This window comes from Patiria miniata, unplaced genomic scaffold (genome assembly GCF_015706575.1).
Source record: "Patiria miniata isolate m_02_andy unplaced genomic scaffold, ASM1570657v1 HiC_scaffold_7, whole genome shotgun sequence".
In the NCBI taxonomy this organism is placed as follows: domain Eukaryota; kingdom Metazoa; phylum Echinodermata; class Asteroidea; order Valvatida; family Asterinidae; genus Patiria; species Patiria miniata.
Window position 1 is genome coordinate 42,299,651 of NW_024037074.1, and position 14,373 is coordinate 42,314,023.

A 14,373-nucleotide genomic window follows, 5' to 3' on the forward strand; every position below is an offset into this window, starting at 1 on the left:
TCCCCAACTGCCCTTTCAGGCAAGTATTTTCTTGAGTCTGTGCATTCTTGCTTTCCAAGACAGAACAACCTGAAGTCTCTTAATCCGCTTCGTGCAGAGGTACCCCCTCATCGGTTGAAAAGAGAGAGAGAGGCTGGTGGGGAGCCGTGAAATCTGTTTCAGTCGGACGCCATCTTGCCTTCGTGGTTGGCAGAAAAGTGCCGAACATGGTTTGGCAAAGAGAGCTCTAAAGTCTAAGACCAAAAAAAAGAGTCTCCGGTTTCTGGTATGCGCGCGCGTCGCCGTAGCCATGCGCGTCGGCAAAATGAAAAAGATTTTTTCAATAAAAGATGATGTCTCAAAACCGCCAAACTCACTGGTTTGACTGGAATCCTGCTGCTGCACAATTGTGACGTGTTTTTAGATGGGGTTATGATAGAAAATAAGCTGTATGTGGCCTCTCCGCACTCCCATATTATTTGCACTAAGTTTAGTCGGGCACCATTTGCAGTCATCAGCCGACATTTGAAGTAAAAAAGACAGGTAAAAAAAAAAAAAAAGCTGCGTCGCCGCACCACTTTTTGGGGAAGCTCCATATCAGAAACCGGAGACTTTTTTTTGGCCTAAGGCTGCACACCTGTAAATAGGCCTAAAACCCATCCGCCAAGCTCATCAATAAAAGTTATACCCTCAAAATATTCTATACTAGAGAGTTCTTAGAGCCATAAAATTGGGGATTTGAAGAATATGGCAATGAACCTCATGGCCCAGACTTGGGCCTTCCAATTCTGAGTATTTTGGATGCAATTGAGCTAGAAAGTGGCGCTATTTTCTCATGTTGTGGAGGGATCGTTTTCCAAGATGGCTACTTTTCCGCTTTGGGAAAAATAGGGGTCGTCTTCTTTGGGTGAGAATTTCTCGAAAAGTCAATGGTCAACCTACCAAAACTTGAAAATAAAATAAACGATGACATATTGATCGTCATTGTTCTGTGCAGCTTAAACACCTGTGAGAGTTCTGAGTATTTTTTGAAAGAATTTAGAAGTATGGGCATATAGCACTAGTGTCTATGGGAATCTTAACACACTGTTACACCCATTGATCTCCATATACACAGACTGGATAGGACATCGCGCCGTGTTTGTGCACGAATGCGCGGCCGAACAATGGCGGCGCGTTTACTGTCAGACGGGTAAACGCGCATCGTGCTTTCACTTTGTTTACTTTGGAAAATGGATTACAGACGGGGGTTCAAGTGTTCCTCCAAAACAATCTTTAAAAAAACCCTGAACGATGAAGAGTTACCCTCCAAACAGCTTTTCCACACTTTCTTGATATACACTTTCTTATTATGCATTTTCGAAATTCAAGAACCCCCCATTTCCTTTTCCCTTATTTTTTTTAAAATCCCTTCTCCTCTCAAAAATGATTGTAAGTAAATTGCCATTTCATTTTTGGCACATTGGTCATTAGAGCACACTGAATTACTCCATCAACGAAATGAATAATTGTATTAATATTATGCCGAAATGACATCATATTTTTTTAACTGAACACTCACACGAGAAATGTATGGAGATTCATTCAAATGATTGATATATTTATTAAAAAACCTGAACATAAACCAATTACAATCTAAAAGGTAAAAAAACCTTAATTTTACAAAGTAATCAGTAAAAATTTCTTCCCGTCCCTAGATTGATCAGGGAATGACATCGTTTACCTCTTTGTGATATTTTGTGAAAGGAGATGAATCACAAACCAAAATAGTACTATATAATTTTGTCAAAGAATAATTCAAGCTACGCACGGTCTTGCAATTAAATGTTTAGCTATACTTCTGAAAATAAATATAATTACTTGTAAGTGTAATGGGAATCGTTTTTGTGAGCGAATATGACGGTGTTTATGGCTATAGCTAGTAATCTTATATAACGGCGTACACAACATAATTTCAAACCGTTAAAGTGCTCATTGCTTTCTTCACCATGCATACAAACTGTCAATAATGTGACAGTCATCTTGGGAGCTTATAAAAATACTTGCGTTGAACTCCACAACTTCTTTCCAAAACCAAAATCAATCAATGTTAACAGTTCCACATCGTAAAAATTGATTAAGTCAAACGCTCAGATGCATATCACATCGCATGTTCCATTCAGTGGATGATACAGTCGATTCCATCCCTCCGTGAAGTTCTCCATTTTCGTCCGGCTCAGTCCTGCAGCTGGTGGTTTTTGCTATATGGCTTTGTTGAAGTTCTTTGTTTGATATGAAGGTCAATCGGCCAGTTGTGCAGTAAGTTAGCATAAACCATCTCCTCGGTTTCTCTTTATAAAGAAAAGAATAGAAACATTTCGGTAGGCGTTAAGCCAAGGCAGACATAATTCAATCAGATTTTGCATATAAAAGTTATTCGAATAAACTATCTTAAACAGGTCAACTTTTGTTCATTGCCATTGCCGGGTCAATCATGCACGTTTAGGCCTAGGTATGTCTTTTAAAGAAAAATGATGCCGACCACTGAGCATGACAGGCCTAGATCGCATGGAATTTGAACAGAATATCTCGCTAGCTACCATACAGGCCCGTCCCCTCAAACTCAGAGCGACATAATTTGCTTTGTCATTCCCATTTTCATATTTCTCCATGCCATGTTGTATAGGCCTCGTTAAAAAACAACTTACTTGCGAATAATTGTCCTATTCTTCAACGCTCCTTTCTTCCCGACTCCAGCAATCTAATGCTGCGCACACCTTGACTATACTCCTCGTCGATTTTGATCAATTTAGATCTCTGTTTCTTTTATTCTTTCAAAAATGACAAAGAAAGCGAAGAAAACCGAACTTCATTTCTTAATCCTCCATTCGAAAGTGTACACAATTCGAAATGCGAATTTGTGTCTTTACCCTTTTCAAAATACGCGCGCGCGGACGCACGTTCGTACGCGATGTCCTATCCAGTCTGTGTATATGGAGATCAATGGTTACACCCTATAAGAATGACAAACATGGCCTCTTTGCGCATGCGCAATGCCGCAGCAGTGTTTTTTTTTCAGCGGGCGGAACCTCTGGGGAGGGGGCAAAAGTATTTTAAAGGTATCAACAAGAGCTGTTCCGCAACAAATGCTCCCAAATCGTACGCGTAAGGGAGCCGTAGGCCATCAGCCAATTACAACAATTGCGAGTTGAAAAAAGAGGGGCCCGAGGGGGGAATTTTGAGCTTCAAAGTGGCCGAATCTCAATTCACTGTCGTTGGGGGCGCTCCAGCTAGCAGGCGCACAAAAAGCGGCACTGTTTTAGGCCTAATTTCGACCTCGGACAATTTGATGGAATATGAACGGATCCTTCAACTTGCCGTAAAAGTGGTTTAGGGAAAAATAAAAACTTCTGAGAGCCATAAAATTGAGGAATTAATTATTCAAATAATTTGTGTTGCCTGATTTTTTGGCTTTAAGAAGTCACAAATGTTTCATAATTTTGTTGGATATTTTGGCTGCCTGAAATCTCTTTCTGCTTGATCAGATTCCTCACAGCACTAACGGTCTTCGCGCTAAATCGTTTGCCCTGCTTAATAAGGAAAAGAGTTTAAATGGGGCGGAACTAGCTTTCAGGAAACGGGGGGGGGAGGGATTTGAAGGAAGAGGGGGTGTGAGTGAAGGCGTGGCGACAGTATCCCCTGCTGTTATGGGGTCCGGTCTCCAGAGGCATACCCCGGAAAATTTCAAATTTACGAGGCTTTCTCCTGCATTCTAATGCAATTTAAAAATTCCAATTGGTATTTTTTGGCCCATTTTACTAGTATCATAACATAAGTCAGCGGCTGAACGCGGAGGGTGTGTGTGTGTGTGGGGGGGGGGGGGTCCGCCACTGGTTTTTAACCAGTGGGGGAATTTAACTCCCCCCCCCACACCACCAAAAAGGTTGTACACTGACAGTATCTGAAGGTCTGCACTATAATTTCTATCATGTATTCGTGACCATTATGTCCGTTAGTTTAATTATGATTTTGACCAAGACTGGGACGATTAAGTCCGACCCATTGTGTCCGACGGCCCATTGTTTTACCCATTGTGTCCGACGACCGATATTCCTATACCCCTTATATTTGAGTGCCAATATGGTGTCCGACTTAGTAATTAGTCCGACGAATAATTTTATTTTAAATGGAACTACATACCACGATATTTCAGGGGTACATTTAAGTGTTCATGTGATCCATCTTTAACTGTGCTTGGAATACGTACCTCAACACACACAGATAACACGAGGTTTGAACTTGAAAGACCAGAACATTGATAACGTATTCTTCGATGCTGATCAAATAATGGGTATGTTGTAGTGATTATCGTACACTATACCCAATATGATCAATACCTATTGGCGTAATATCGATCTTTATTTTTTGTCAGAGTCTGTAGATTGAAATAATAAAAAAAAGATATGCAAAACATGAACGTCACTGTTATGTTTTTGTAACATAATTAATGGGCTTATAGACGTCGAAATCATTCGATTACGTATATAAACCACTGTGTCCGCATTAAGACACGGCATGCACTATACTTAGACTGTGTTACTAGTTCTCATTAGCAATGTTAATGGTTGATGATGTGATGGGGCAACAGTTATTCAGCACGCTGTGCAGATATACATGAAAATATGTGTGTAAGCACCTGTTAAATTAATCATTATCGTGTTGATGTAGACATGAAAAATGCTTGTTAATCTCTTAACTATATCACCGTTTTCACGAAAGGACGAATTTCATGAAAATCGTCTGTTTATCGATATCGTTTTTTGGTGAAAACGATTAAATATATCAATATCTACATTCTATTGAGGTTATACTTTCATAGAATTAATTAAAATCCCAATTAACCTTATTAACGAAGGGGCGAATTTTCCTCAAGTGCCGTTTTGCGTTTTCGCGAAGAGGCGAATTTCCGTAAAAACGGGTCACACTTTGCAGAGACAAAAAATGAAATGTTATAAGATGCAGGACGAGTCTATGAAATACCGGCTGTAATGAAATCTGCGCGTCCTGTCTCTAGCATTTTCACGAAGGGGCGAAATTCACAGCCACAGGGGCGAATTTGCTGATTGGTTGTTATTTTCGTTTTCACAAACAGCCGCTTCTCTAATTGATTCAGTTTGCAAAACTAATCGCCTATTTTTCTTCAAGTTAGATACATTGAGGGAGATTATAATCCCCTCTTTTCTCTGATACCTAGATCTTTCATATTCTATGCATTTCCACGTTTCAAATTGTTCAAAGAAAAAGGACCAACTTTAAACGCGATTTTCTCGAATGTTTGTTCCGACGGTGACAGATTAACTTCGCCTCCTCGTAAAACGGTGACGTTTGTTACTGGACTCGAGTATCCCTAATCAGTATCATGAGTATAATGGTAACAGAATGACGTACTTTTTCTTGTTCAATGCTGAATGAGTCATATAAACCGGTTATTTCTGAACCCGTCTGTACAGTACTCGATCAAAGGTACACCGTTTATAAAGATGGTAATCTTGATGACGCTAGTATTTATTGCCAGTTCTGAGTCACCTGATTTGTTCGACCTGATTGATTGGATCCATGGAAATCAGGTTTTATGCCTGGGAACTCAACCTGCACACCGTTTATGAATTTCCACAAACTTAACAGTTTCTTGATGCCAAGAAAACTAACGCCTAGATACGTTTATTAATCACTAGTTTCCCCTTCTTAATTGCTATATGTGCACTCCAAGTCGTCTATATATAGGTCAGAGTGATCCGAAATACGGATTCGTATTAACCTGGTAGGGGAGGGGGAACGGAGGTAGGTGAGAAGGGATGGATAGCCACGCATCTAAATGGAAATTTTGGAGCCATTTAAAATTCCGGGGAACAACCTTGATCGTCTATATCGTAAACGTTCAAAGGATTTTTAAATGTTTCGGGTTAATGTACCTTAAGGACAATCTGGGGATTGTTTTTTTTTCAAGATGTTATTAATAAAAAAATTTCTTACAGCTGAATTTGGTCTTAATTTTACACAAAGCTTCCGGCGCGAAGTGAAATTGTCGCCGTTAAACGTGGACTGTAATATGTCACTGTCAACGACCTGCAGGCACTTTGGACTCCGTGCTGTGAATGTAACCACTCCCTGTGGAAACGTAAATTTTCCATTGCACTGCTGAATGAGTAAAATAAGATAGTAAAACCGGATCAAATGCTGTGACCAAAGTACAATAATACAGGAATGCATATAAATCTGTCATTTGCCAGTATGCGAAGGTGCAGTTCAACAGACAACTGTGTCACGATGCTTGGCGTTACTGTTTTTTGTGTGTTCATTCTTGGTACAGCTACGGCTTTAGGTTTGTATTCATCGTGCCACTGCAGGGTCTGGGTATTGTCAAGTATTGAGTGATTCTGTGGTTCAAGCCGAATCAAATATGTGATTATATTGGAATAAATACGAAAAAGAATACAAATGTTCTTTATAACTTTCATTTGTTCATGTTAACCTTGCCAAGACAATGGACAAATGTACTTGGTGTGTTAAACTGTGTTTCCATATAAGTTTTTGAAAACACACTGTATGTTTTCATAATTGGTGTGTGCGATGTTGTCTCATTAACTTCCCTTCTTTTCCCGTATATAGACGGAGACGTGCGCTTGTCTGGCGGTTCTAGCCAAAACGGTAGAGTTGAGGTTTTACACGGTGGTCGATGGGGCTCAATTTGCCTTGATGGTTGGGATTTCAACGATGCTCTTGTAGTCTGTAAGCAACTGGGCTTTCCATGGCTCAACCGTGACGATTGGAACTACGATGGCGGCAATTTGACGGAACTAGTCTGGCTTAGTAACGTTCAGTGCAAGGGGTCGGAAACCAGACTAGATGAATGCGCGAATGACGGTTGGACAGATCATCAATGTGCCGAGACAAGACGGGCTGCGGCTGTTGCATGTATGGACCAGGAGGAATTTAAAGGTTCGGAATTATAGTTTACTCAACGCCATCCACAATCATAGCTGTTTGAAGGGAAAATATTAGTTGGAAAGAATCAATTATTGTGGTTATTTCAAAGTTTCAGGTCGGACAATTTTAAGATTCATTAAAAAGGTTAAATGTTTAACATTCTTTCTTTCTACTTCCGTCCGATTTTTAAATACAGGGCAGCAGTTTTATGTGGGCCTTGGCGATGGCAATGGCCCGATAGGTGTTAAAAATGAAGGACAAGTTACGTTTTGGTATAGCAAAGATCTCATCATAGGTACGAGGCTTTACCTAGTCTGCGATCAGGGGTGGGATCTGGCAGATGCTAACGTCATCTGCCGCCAGGATGGACACTACTCGGCAAAACGAGCCGTTACCGACTCCTACTTTGGGAATCGTCGTCCATTACGCTTACAAGAAATCTCATATTTAGCCACCGACTTTGCGTGCATCGGTAACGAGAGCAAACTCATCGAGTGTCTGGCCAACTTTTGGTTCCAGGATAACTGTACTGCTAATCACCAAGCAGGGGTTCTCTGCAATCGAATTAAAGGTAAGTCTCAAAGCTAAAACAGGTCTCAGAGAACTGTAACCACAAATGGATTCTGATTGTTATAAATAAGGGAAACAAGTGTTTAATGTCGGATGCCTACAGCTCAGATGTCTTCATTGATTTACTCAGACTAGCATGCGTGTGACATTGAGGTGAACGTGGTTATATATGTACTTAGATATTATGTTTGCTTCTAATTCAAGCCATATTAATCACCCATGTACTCGAGGGAGCCATTTTTAATCGGGTTCCCTGAATGTACTTTATAAAATGTAAAATATTTTCTTGGAAAAAAAAAGAAGAAATTTGAGATTTTTTTACTACCCAAATGATTTATTGGTTAAAATAAATCACTTTGTGCTCAATAAACCATTTTGTTTCAGGGAAAGTTTCTGCATAGACAGGTCTACTTGAAACAAGGCCGGAGCATGATATACATGTACACAACGATATCCATTTAAAGATAAATTTCAGGTGTCTACGCCAATAGGGCGTAGTCCGATTGTAAATTTAGGGAAAATATCCGACATCCGAGATCCATGTATTCCCTTTTGTGATGAAACGACGTCATAGGCATAACCTATATATAACATATAAATTGCCCAAATATTATATATAAATTGATCAAAATCTTGCAGTGAAATTGTAGCTGAATTCTGGGGTTTAGAGAAAAGAAATATAGGCAGTTTGACAAATAAAAAACGCGCCCCCAGATCAAAGCCTTAGCCTGGGGGGGGGGGCGGGGATGGACTATAACATTGAGATTTTTTAAAAGAAATAACAACTCGAGGTCTGTTCCATCCAAAGAATCATTCTTGTCGGGACTCAAGTATGCTTTTGTAAAAGTAGTGCAGTTCACTCTTGACAGTTCAAGCAGATGTCTCAATCAATGTTCATATCTCAATCAGGATCTTCTCAATTTAGCTGTTTAAAGTTACTGTACCGTTCTTAGTAAAAAAAAATGAGACGTACATGGAAAGCGCATGTACAGTACTACATCTGTTTCTTATCAACCTTTGTGATCAAAGTGTTTTGAGATGTTTTGTTTCATATTTTCATGTACTAACAAAATGTGTTAGTAAGCATCGCAGCCTTAGGCTAGTACTTCCTGAATTTTCTAAAGGGACCAAATCCAACTCATCATTTTCTGGCGCTCAATCAGTAATCTCTCAATAAAGATTTTCGCTTTACTTTCGAAACGGTCCACGCATGCACTGTCCAACCGTTTTCCATCTGTGTGTGATCAAACGCGACATTTTATACATCCCTTTGAGCAAATAATCGTATCTCGTTTGTGGACATATTGCGGACTTTGGCGAAAAATAGTCCACTTTATCCGAAGCGCCTTGTATAAAAATGACTTGAAACAGTCGTCTGCTGCACTTGCATGTGGTGATCAATCCTAAACATTAGCTAGTCGTACATTTTACTTTGAAAACGCTTAAAACGTTTAGAACATGTTGATGTACCCGCCACACGGCGTGTACCGTAGGCCTACATTGAATCATACGACAATCATGGACACAGAAATACAGTGGGGCAAACTCCTCGTCCAAGAACTTCCGGTTGGAAATATACGTAACTATGTGTTTGCCACAAAATGTCCGCCGTGTCAGAAGAGAACAACATGTTTTTGCAAATCTTTTCTCAGGTACAGTGAGATATTAGTTTAGGTTTTCTACCACCAGATCTTTGAAATAAGTAAACAATCTAAAACATAAAAGTTTCGATGATTTAAGACGATGTACCCTTCAATAAGTTAGTTCTGTAGATGAAACTATTTTAAGGGAAGGCTATTGTTCAGCTGCACTTAGTCCACTAAACCGTCAACGATCTGAAGGGATAACAATGAAAATTGAAATTGTGGAGTGATTAACAAAACGATTGTTTATTATTTCTTTGTTTTTATCTCAAGAGCCTGAAGACTTTCAGTTGAGACTTTTGGGCGGCTCTAACGCCAACGAGGGGAGAGTTGAGTTCCACGTCAACGGAACATGGGGAAGTCTCTGCTTGAAAAAAGGCTACACATCCTTTGACGAGGAGAGTGATGTGATCTGCCGTCAGCTTGGGTTAGGGTACGGCCTGGAAGCACCACAAGACGACCGCTTCGGCCGTGGGTCTGGCCTGGTGGTCTTCCCTACTTACGTCGTTTGTTCAGGCTCAGAATCCTCGTTTGCTCAGTGCTATATGCCAGATGAACCGGATCAAGAATGTTTGAATCTTGAGGGGAGTAGCGAGGCTAGCGTCATTTGTAGCGGTCCGATTCCAGGTAAGCGTGTACATAACGTGCAAATCTTGCATCAATGACGGTCAAATCGACAACAGTTGCTTTCTGGCCGGAAAAACTTTAAAGTTAAAAATATTAATGTCCAAGAAAAAAAAATAGCAAAAGGCCTGTGTACTAACGACGTCACACTTTTTTTCACGTGTGCTTATGCGAGCTTGGTGGGGATATCGGTTTCGTAGCCCCATAGAAAAGTTTGACGTCGTCAGTACGGGGTAAGTCAAAAAGAAAGTCACTGAATTAGAGAAAAAAAAGAGGCTCGATCCATTTCATAAAAAAACCCACAAGCATAAATAACATCTTTTTGACTAGTTACTGTGAACATTGCACGTAATTTGCATACTCTATTACTAAATTACGCCTATTTTGATATGAAGATCACAAAATTTGGCTGTCCACCACTGACCATTTACCGTTCTACGAACTGATGAATACCCATTATAACAATGAAACGTGGACGTTTTCCCATCTCGATGCATGGACGAGAACTTGCAATCGAAAACATGCCAAAATCGCTATTCATATTTCACAAAAATAGATGACTTGTTCTTTATATTCAAAACCCAAAATCTGACAGTAAAAATAATGTTTGTGTCTTGACAAAAATGATTAAAATTTGAATTTTTTTAAATTGATTGTGTGTAATCTGTAAGCCTCACTCAGCTCAACAGCTTCCAATGGCATTCCATGGACAGCTATAAAAATCGGTTCTTTTAGTAAAACGTGTGCATAACTTCTGATAGCATGGATCAATTTCAGTAATTATTTTTTGAGATGAGTGGAAGAACATTCTCTTTTAAGATTAATCTTTTGTTGATTTATAATTTTCTCCTCCAGAAACTATACAGAAAACTATAAAAGTGTTGATATTTGCACAAAATATTAAAGTCGTTTCGAGACTGTTTAGATGTTCCAAAACTTATCCCTGTTCAGTTTCCAATTTGTTCTTTTACAAAGTTCTCAACTGGGAAGTATTCAAATTACATGGACAATTATGAATCTAGAATACTTGCTTATATCTGCATGAATGTTGACCCCCACCTCTGTGCGTCTTAGGAAGCAATTAATCTCTATTTTATACTTATGCACTCTTACGTTCAGAGGACCGAAGTCCAGTCAGTTTTCAGAGACGTCAAAAGGATGGCTTGCTTGAAATTTATCACGATGGGCGTTGGGGTGCCGTTTGTGCAAACGGCTGGACAGATGCCAACTCCAAAGTCGTGTGCAGAGAACTGGGACTTGGAGCCCCGAAATCGGTATGCGTCATCATTTATGTGAATAGTAAGATTAATTCATAAGAGTTGTGTCTGAATCTCAATCTTGGGTGGCATGATCGAAATAATCTGTCGTTGATGTAATTGCCAAACTCTATCACAGCTTAATATACGTAGCAGGTTTCCAGAGGGCGTACTTTCTTATCTTAATTCACCAGCAATGAGTTCACAAGGGCTTTACTCATCCCTATCCCAGCAATACAATTTGCCCTCTGACTCCATCTTATTACGAAAGAGGTATACAGGGTGAACCCCCCCCTCCCCCCAAAAAGCAACATCTGAAACATTTGCCTTTTTTTCAAAATCGTGATCTGTGAATTTGAATATGAGAGTAAAGCTGCGAGTTTTGTATTTTTATTTTAAATACTGCAAAAGAAATCATGAAAACAGCTCATTGGGTTGCCGAGAAAATGCCAATTATGTGACGCAACTCCTTTTCGGTCCATTCCAATGGCACTACCACATTTAAGGGATTTACACTTTACCTATCTGTGCTTGAAATGCATGTGGCGCATTGTGTGCTAATCCTAACAAACAACACGGCACTTAAAATAACAAGGGTACAACTGAATTTGATGGAAATATCTTTTATTTTACACTTGAAAAGGTATCTTATCCTTTTTTTAGTCCAATAAATTAAACCTTTTTGGCATCATAAATATGTAAAAATATTTAAAAAATTGTACAAAATGAAATACAGTATTGCGCAGTGGGCTTGAAGCACCATTGGAGAGGATAAACAATCACTTCTATTACATAATAGGTATTTTCTCAGCAACGCGGTAACCCAATGTGCTGTTTTCATGATTTTTTTTTCAATATTGATTTTGAAAGAAAAAACTTCTCAACTTTAATCTGATATCCAAAAGATAAAAAATCGCAGATCAAGTTTTTGAAAAAAAAAGGCAATCACTTCTATTACATAATAGGTATTTCTCAGCAACCCAATGTGCTGTTTTCATGATTTTTCTTTCAATATTGATTTTGAAAGAAAAAACTCTCAACTTTAATCTGATATCCAAAAGATAAAAAATCGCAGATCAGGTTTTTGAAAAAAAAAGGCAATCACTTCTATTACATAATAGGTATTTCTCAGCAACCCAATGTGCTGTTTTCATGATTTTTTTTCAATATTGATTTTGAAAGAAAAAACTCTCAACTTTAATCTGATATCCAAAAGATAAAAAATTGCAGATCAAGTTTTTGAAAAAAGGCAAATGTTTAAGGGTTGCATTTTTTTTTGGGGGGGGGGGTCACCCTGTATCTAACTTTTTGTATGCGCAGGTTCGCTTTTGCTTCATTGTGGTGATTTTGTGTTGACGGCAAATTGGTTCAAATTGGAAATAAGGAGATCTATTCAAACGAAAACGTCGCCAGCGTTAAAGAAAATGGAGAAAATATGCCTCCTGAAGTCAAGGGGATGTGACTCTTACCTCCGGTTAACATTAACGTGCAGCCTATTGTTCTAATATTCTGTCGTCATGAATATTTAATAAGAGAATTTGACCACCATATCTTACCAATATGATAGGGTGTGAGACCAATATTTCTGCACATTGCATCATAGTTTACTGAAGGTGTGTCTGCTGAAGTGTGAATGTCACAGATAAAACATTTTGATTTTCGACGATGTTGAACCTGATCGATAATGTTCAATTTTGCTTCACTAGTTCTATACTACGCCTTGGTTGAGATCTGGACCAGTGTTTCTGGGTGATGTATCGTGTACAGGAGACGAGGCTACATTGGACCAGTGCAATCTTGGGCGTTGGTCCGGGAATGACTGTACCCATTCGACGCTCCTTGGATTGACATGCAGTGCTAGTGGTTAGTATTCTGTCTGTTGCGAGTTTCCGCTGAGCCCAAAGGGCCCAATGTACTCTTTGCAGCTGTCTCACTGTATGTCTAACTGTCGATTTCTTGTTAGCCAAGCAGTGCTGTCGTATAGGATTACCTCGCTATGTCAACGAATGGGATCAATCCAGCTAATCGTGTGGCCAGATGCATGACTAGATTTCCAGTGAAAAGCCATTCTGAATCAAATGAATATAACGATAATGGTTCTTGTATCATCTTTGCTAGTCTTACCTGGTCTTGTTTCTTATAGTTTATGACAAACAAAAAGAACACATGAGGGCGCACTATATTAGTGGAATCGCTCGACGTGTCCGTTATCGCAAAAGCACATAAAGCCACGCCATCCTTTCGCAAACCTCAAAAGGGCCAAAAAAGTAAAATATAACAACGATAATACTATCCAAAGTGTTGATTTATATTGCCATGTTCTCGGGCCGCTGTGACGTTCAATAGTGATAAAACAAGGGCCTAATAGGTACTTTGAGACTTGGATTGTATAGGATGTGTAATTGTCTTCCTTACTCAGTCTATATCGAAGTTCATGTAGTATTCTGCTGGACAGATGTTTCATTTCTGTGAAAGTACATGTCGGCATTTCGGTGCAGATTCTATATGCTGAATGATATAAATTGCGGGCCATTATTATGACTCGTCTAACAAAACATTTGTTTGTATTTCTTTGTCTTCATAGCTGTCGTCACGGCTGCAGTACCATCCATTCTCGTATTCGCCAGCCTGGCGGTTTTCCTGCACTAACTCGTGTAATGACTCCTTCGTCTTTCCCAGGTGAAACTGTGATTGTGACATAGAACCTCATGGTTGCTAATTCTTTGTACAAATTTAGTTATCTGCTGCATTCCTTAATAGTGTGTATACAATTTGGAAAAATTAGCACTGTTTTTCTTTGTTCTTGTGTTTGTCCTTGTCTAATCTTGACAGTTTTGTACTGTTAGCCTTGTAATGTTCTGCTTATATACCGACAGGAGCCTAGGCTTGAATGATATTTTAATCTAAAAGTTTTTATGAAGTTTGATTTAATTAAAATTCCTGGCCATGTAATATGTGATATACTTTTACTGGGGTTATAAGTTCCTGTTCAGTTTGAACCGCAATCCGGGTTCTGTTTGGGCTACCTTTTCCAGGTCAAAAACGAGACTTTTCTGGATCGAAAATGATACATTTCCGGGTCATTTTGGCCTAGAAACCTTAGCAAAACGTGTCATTTTTTTTACCCGGAAAAGGTTATGCCAAAGCTTTCGGGTGAATATGATTGGGGACTTTTTCTTATAAGTTGCGTACGACGCTTTAAATTATATTTTCATGACCTTTCTTTAAAAAATAATCACAAGTGTACTTACCATGGATGGGGACTAAAAGTGGTATTTTGTGTGCATTGGAACACAAAAATGTACTGCAAAAATGAAGTATACTCATAAACCCTT

The 14,373-nt window shown here is 39.2% G+C and overlaps 1 protein-coding gene across 1 annotated transcript; it reads left to right on the plus strand.

The window, feature by feature from the left end:
- Positions 1 to 6,258: 6,258 nt before the first annotated feature.
- LOC119745196 (neurotrypsin-like) lies at positions 6,259 to 13,687 on the plus strand. The gene is made up of 6 exons (XM_038221418.1): positions 6,259 to 6,340; positions 6,628 to 6,957; positions 7,142 to 7,516; positions 9,432 to 9,785; positions 10,902 to 11,081; positions 13,623 to 13,687. Exons 1-6 carry the CDS (start codon positions 6,286 to 6,288, stop codon positions 13,685 to 13,687), a joined length of 1,359 nt encoding a protein of 452 aa, XP_038077346.1. The 5' UTR covers positions 6,259 to 6,285.
- The last annotated feature ends 686 nt before the right edge of the window (positions 13,688 to 14,373 follow it).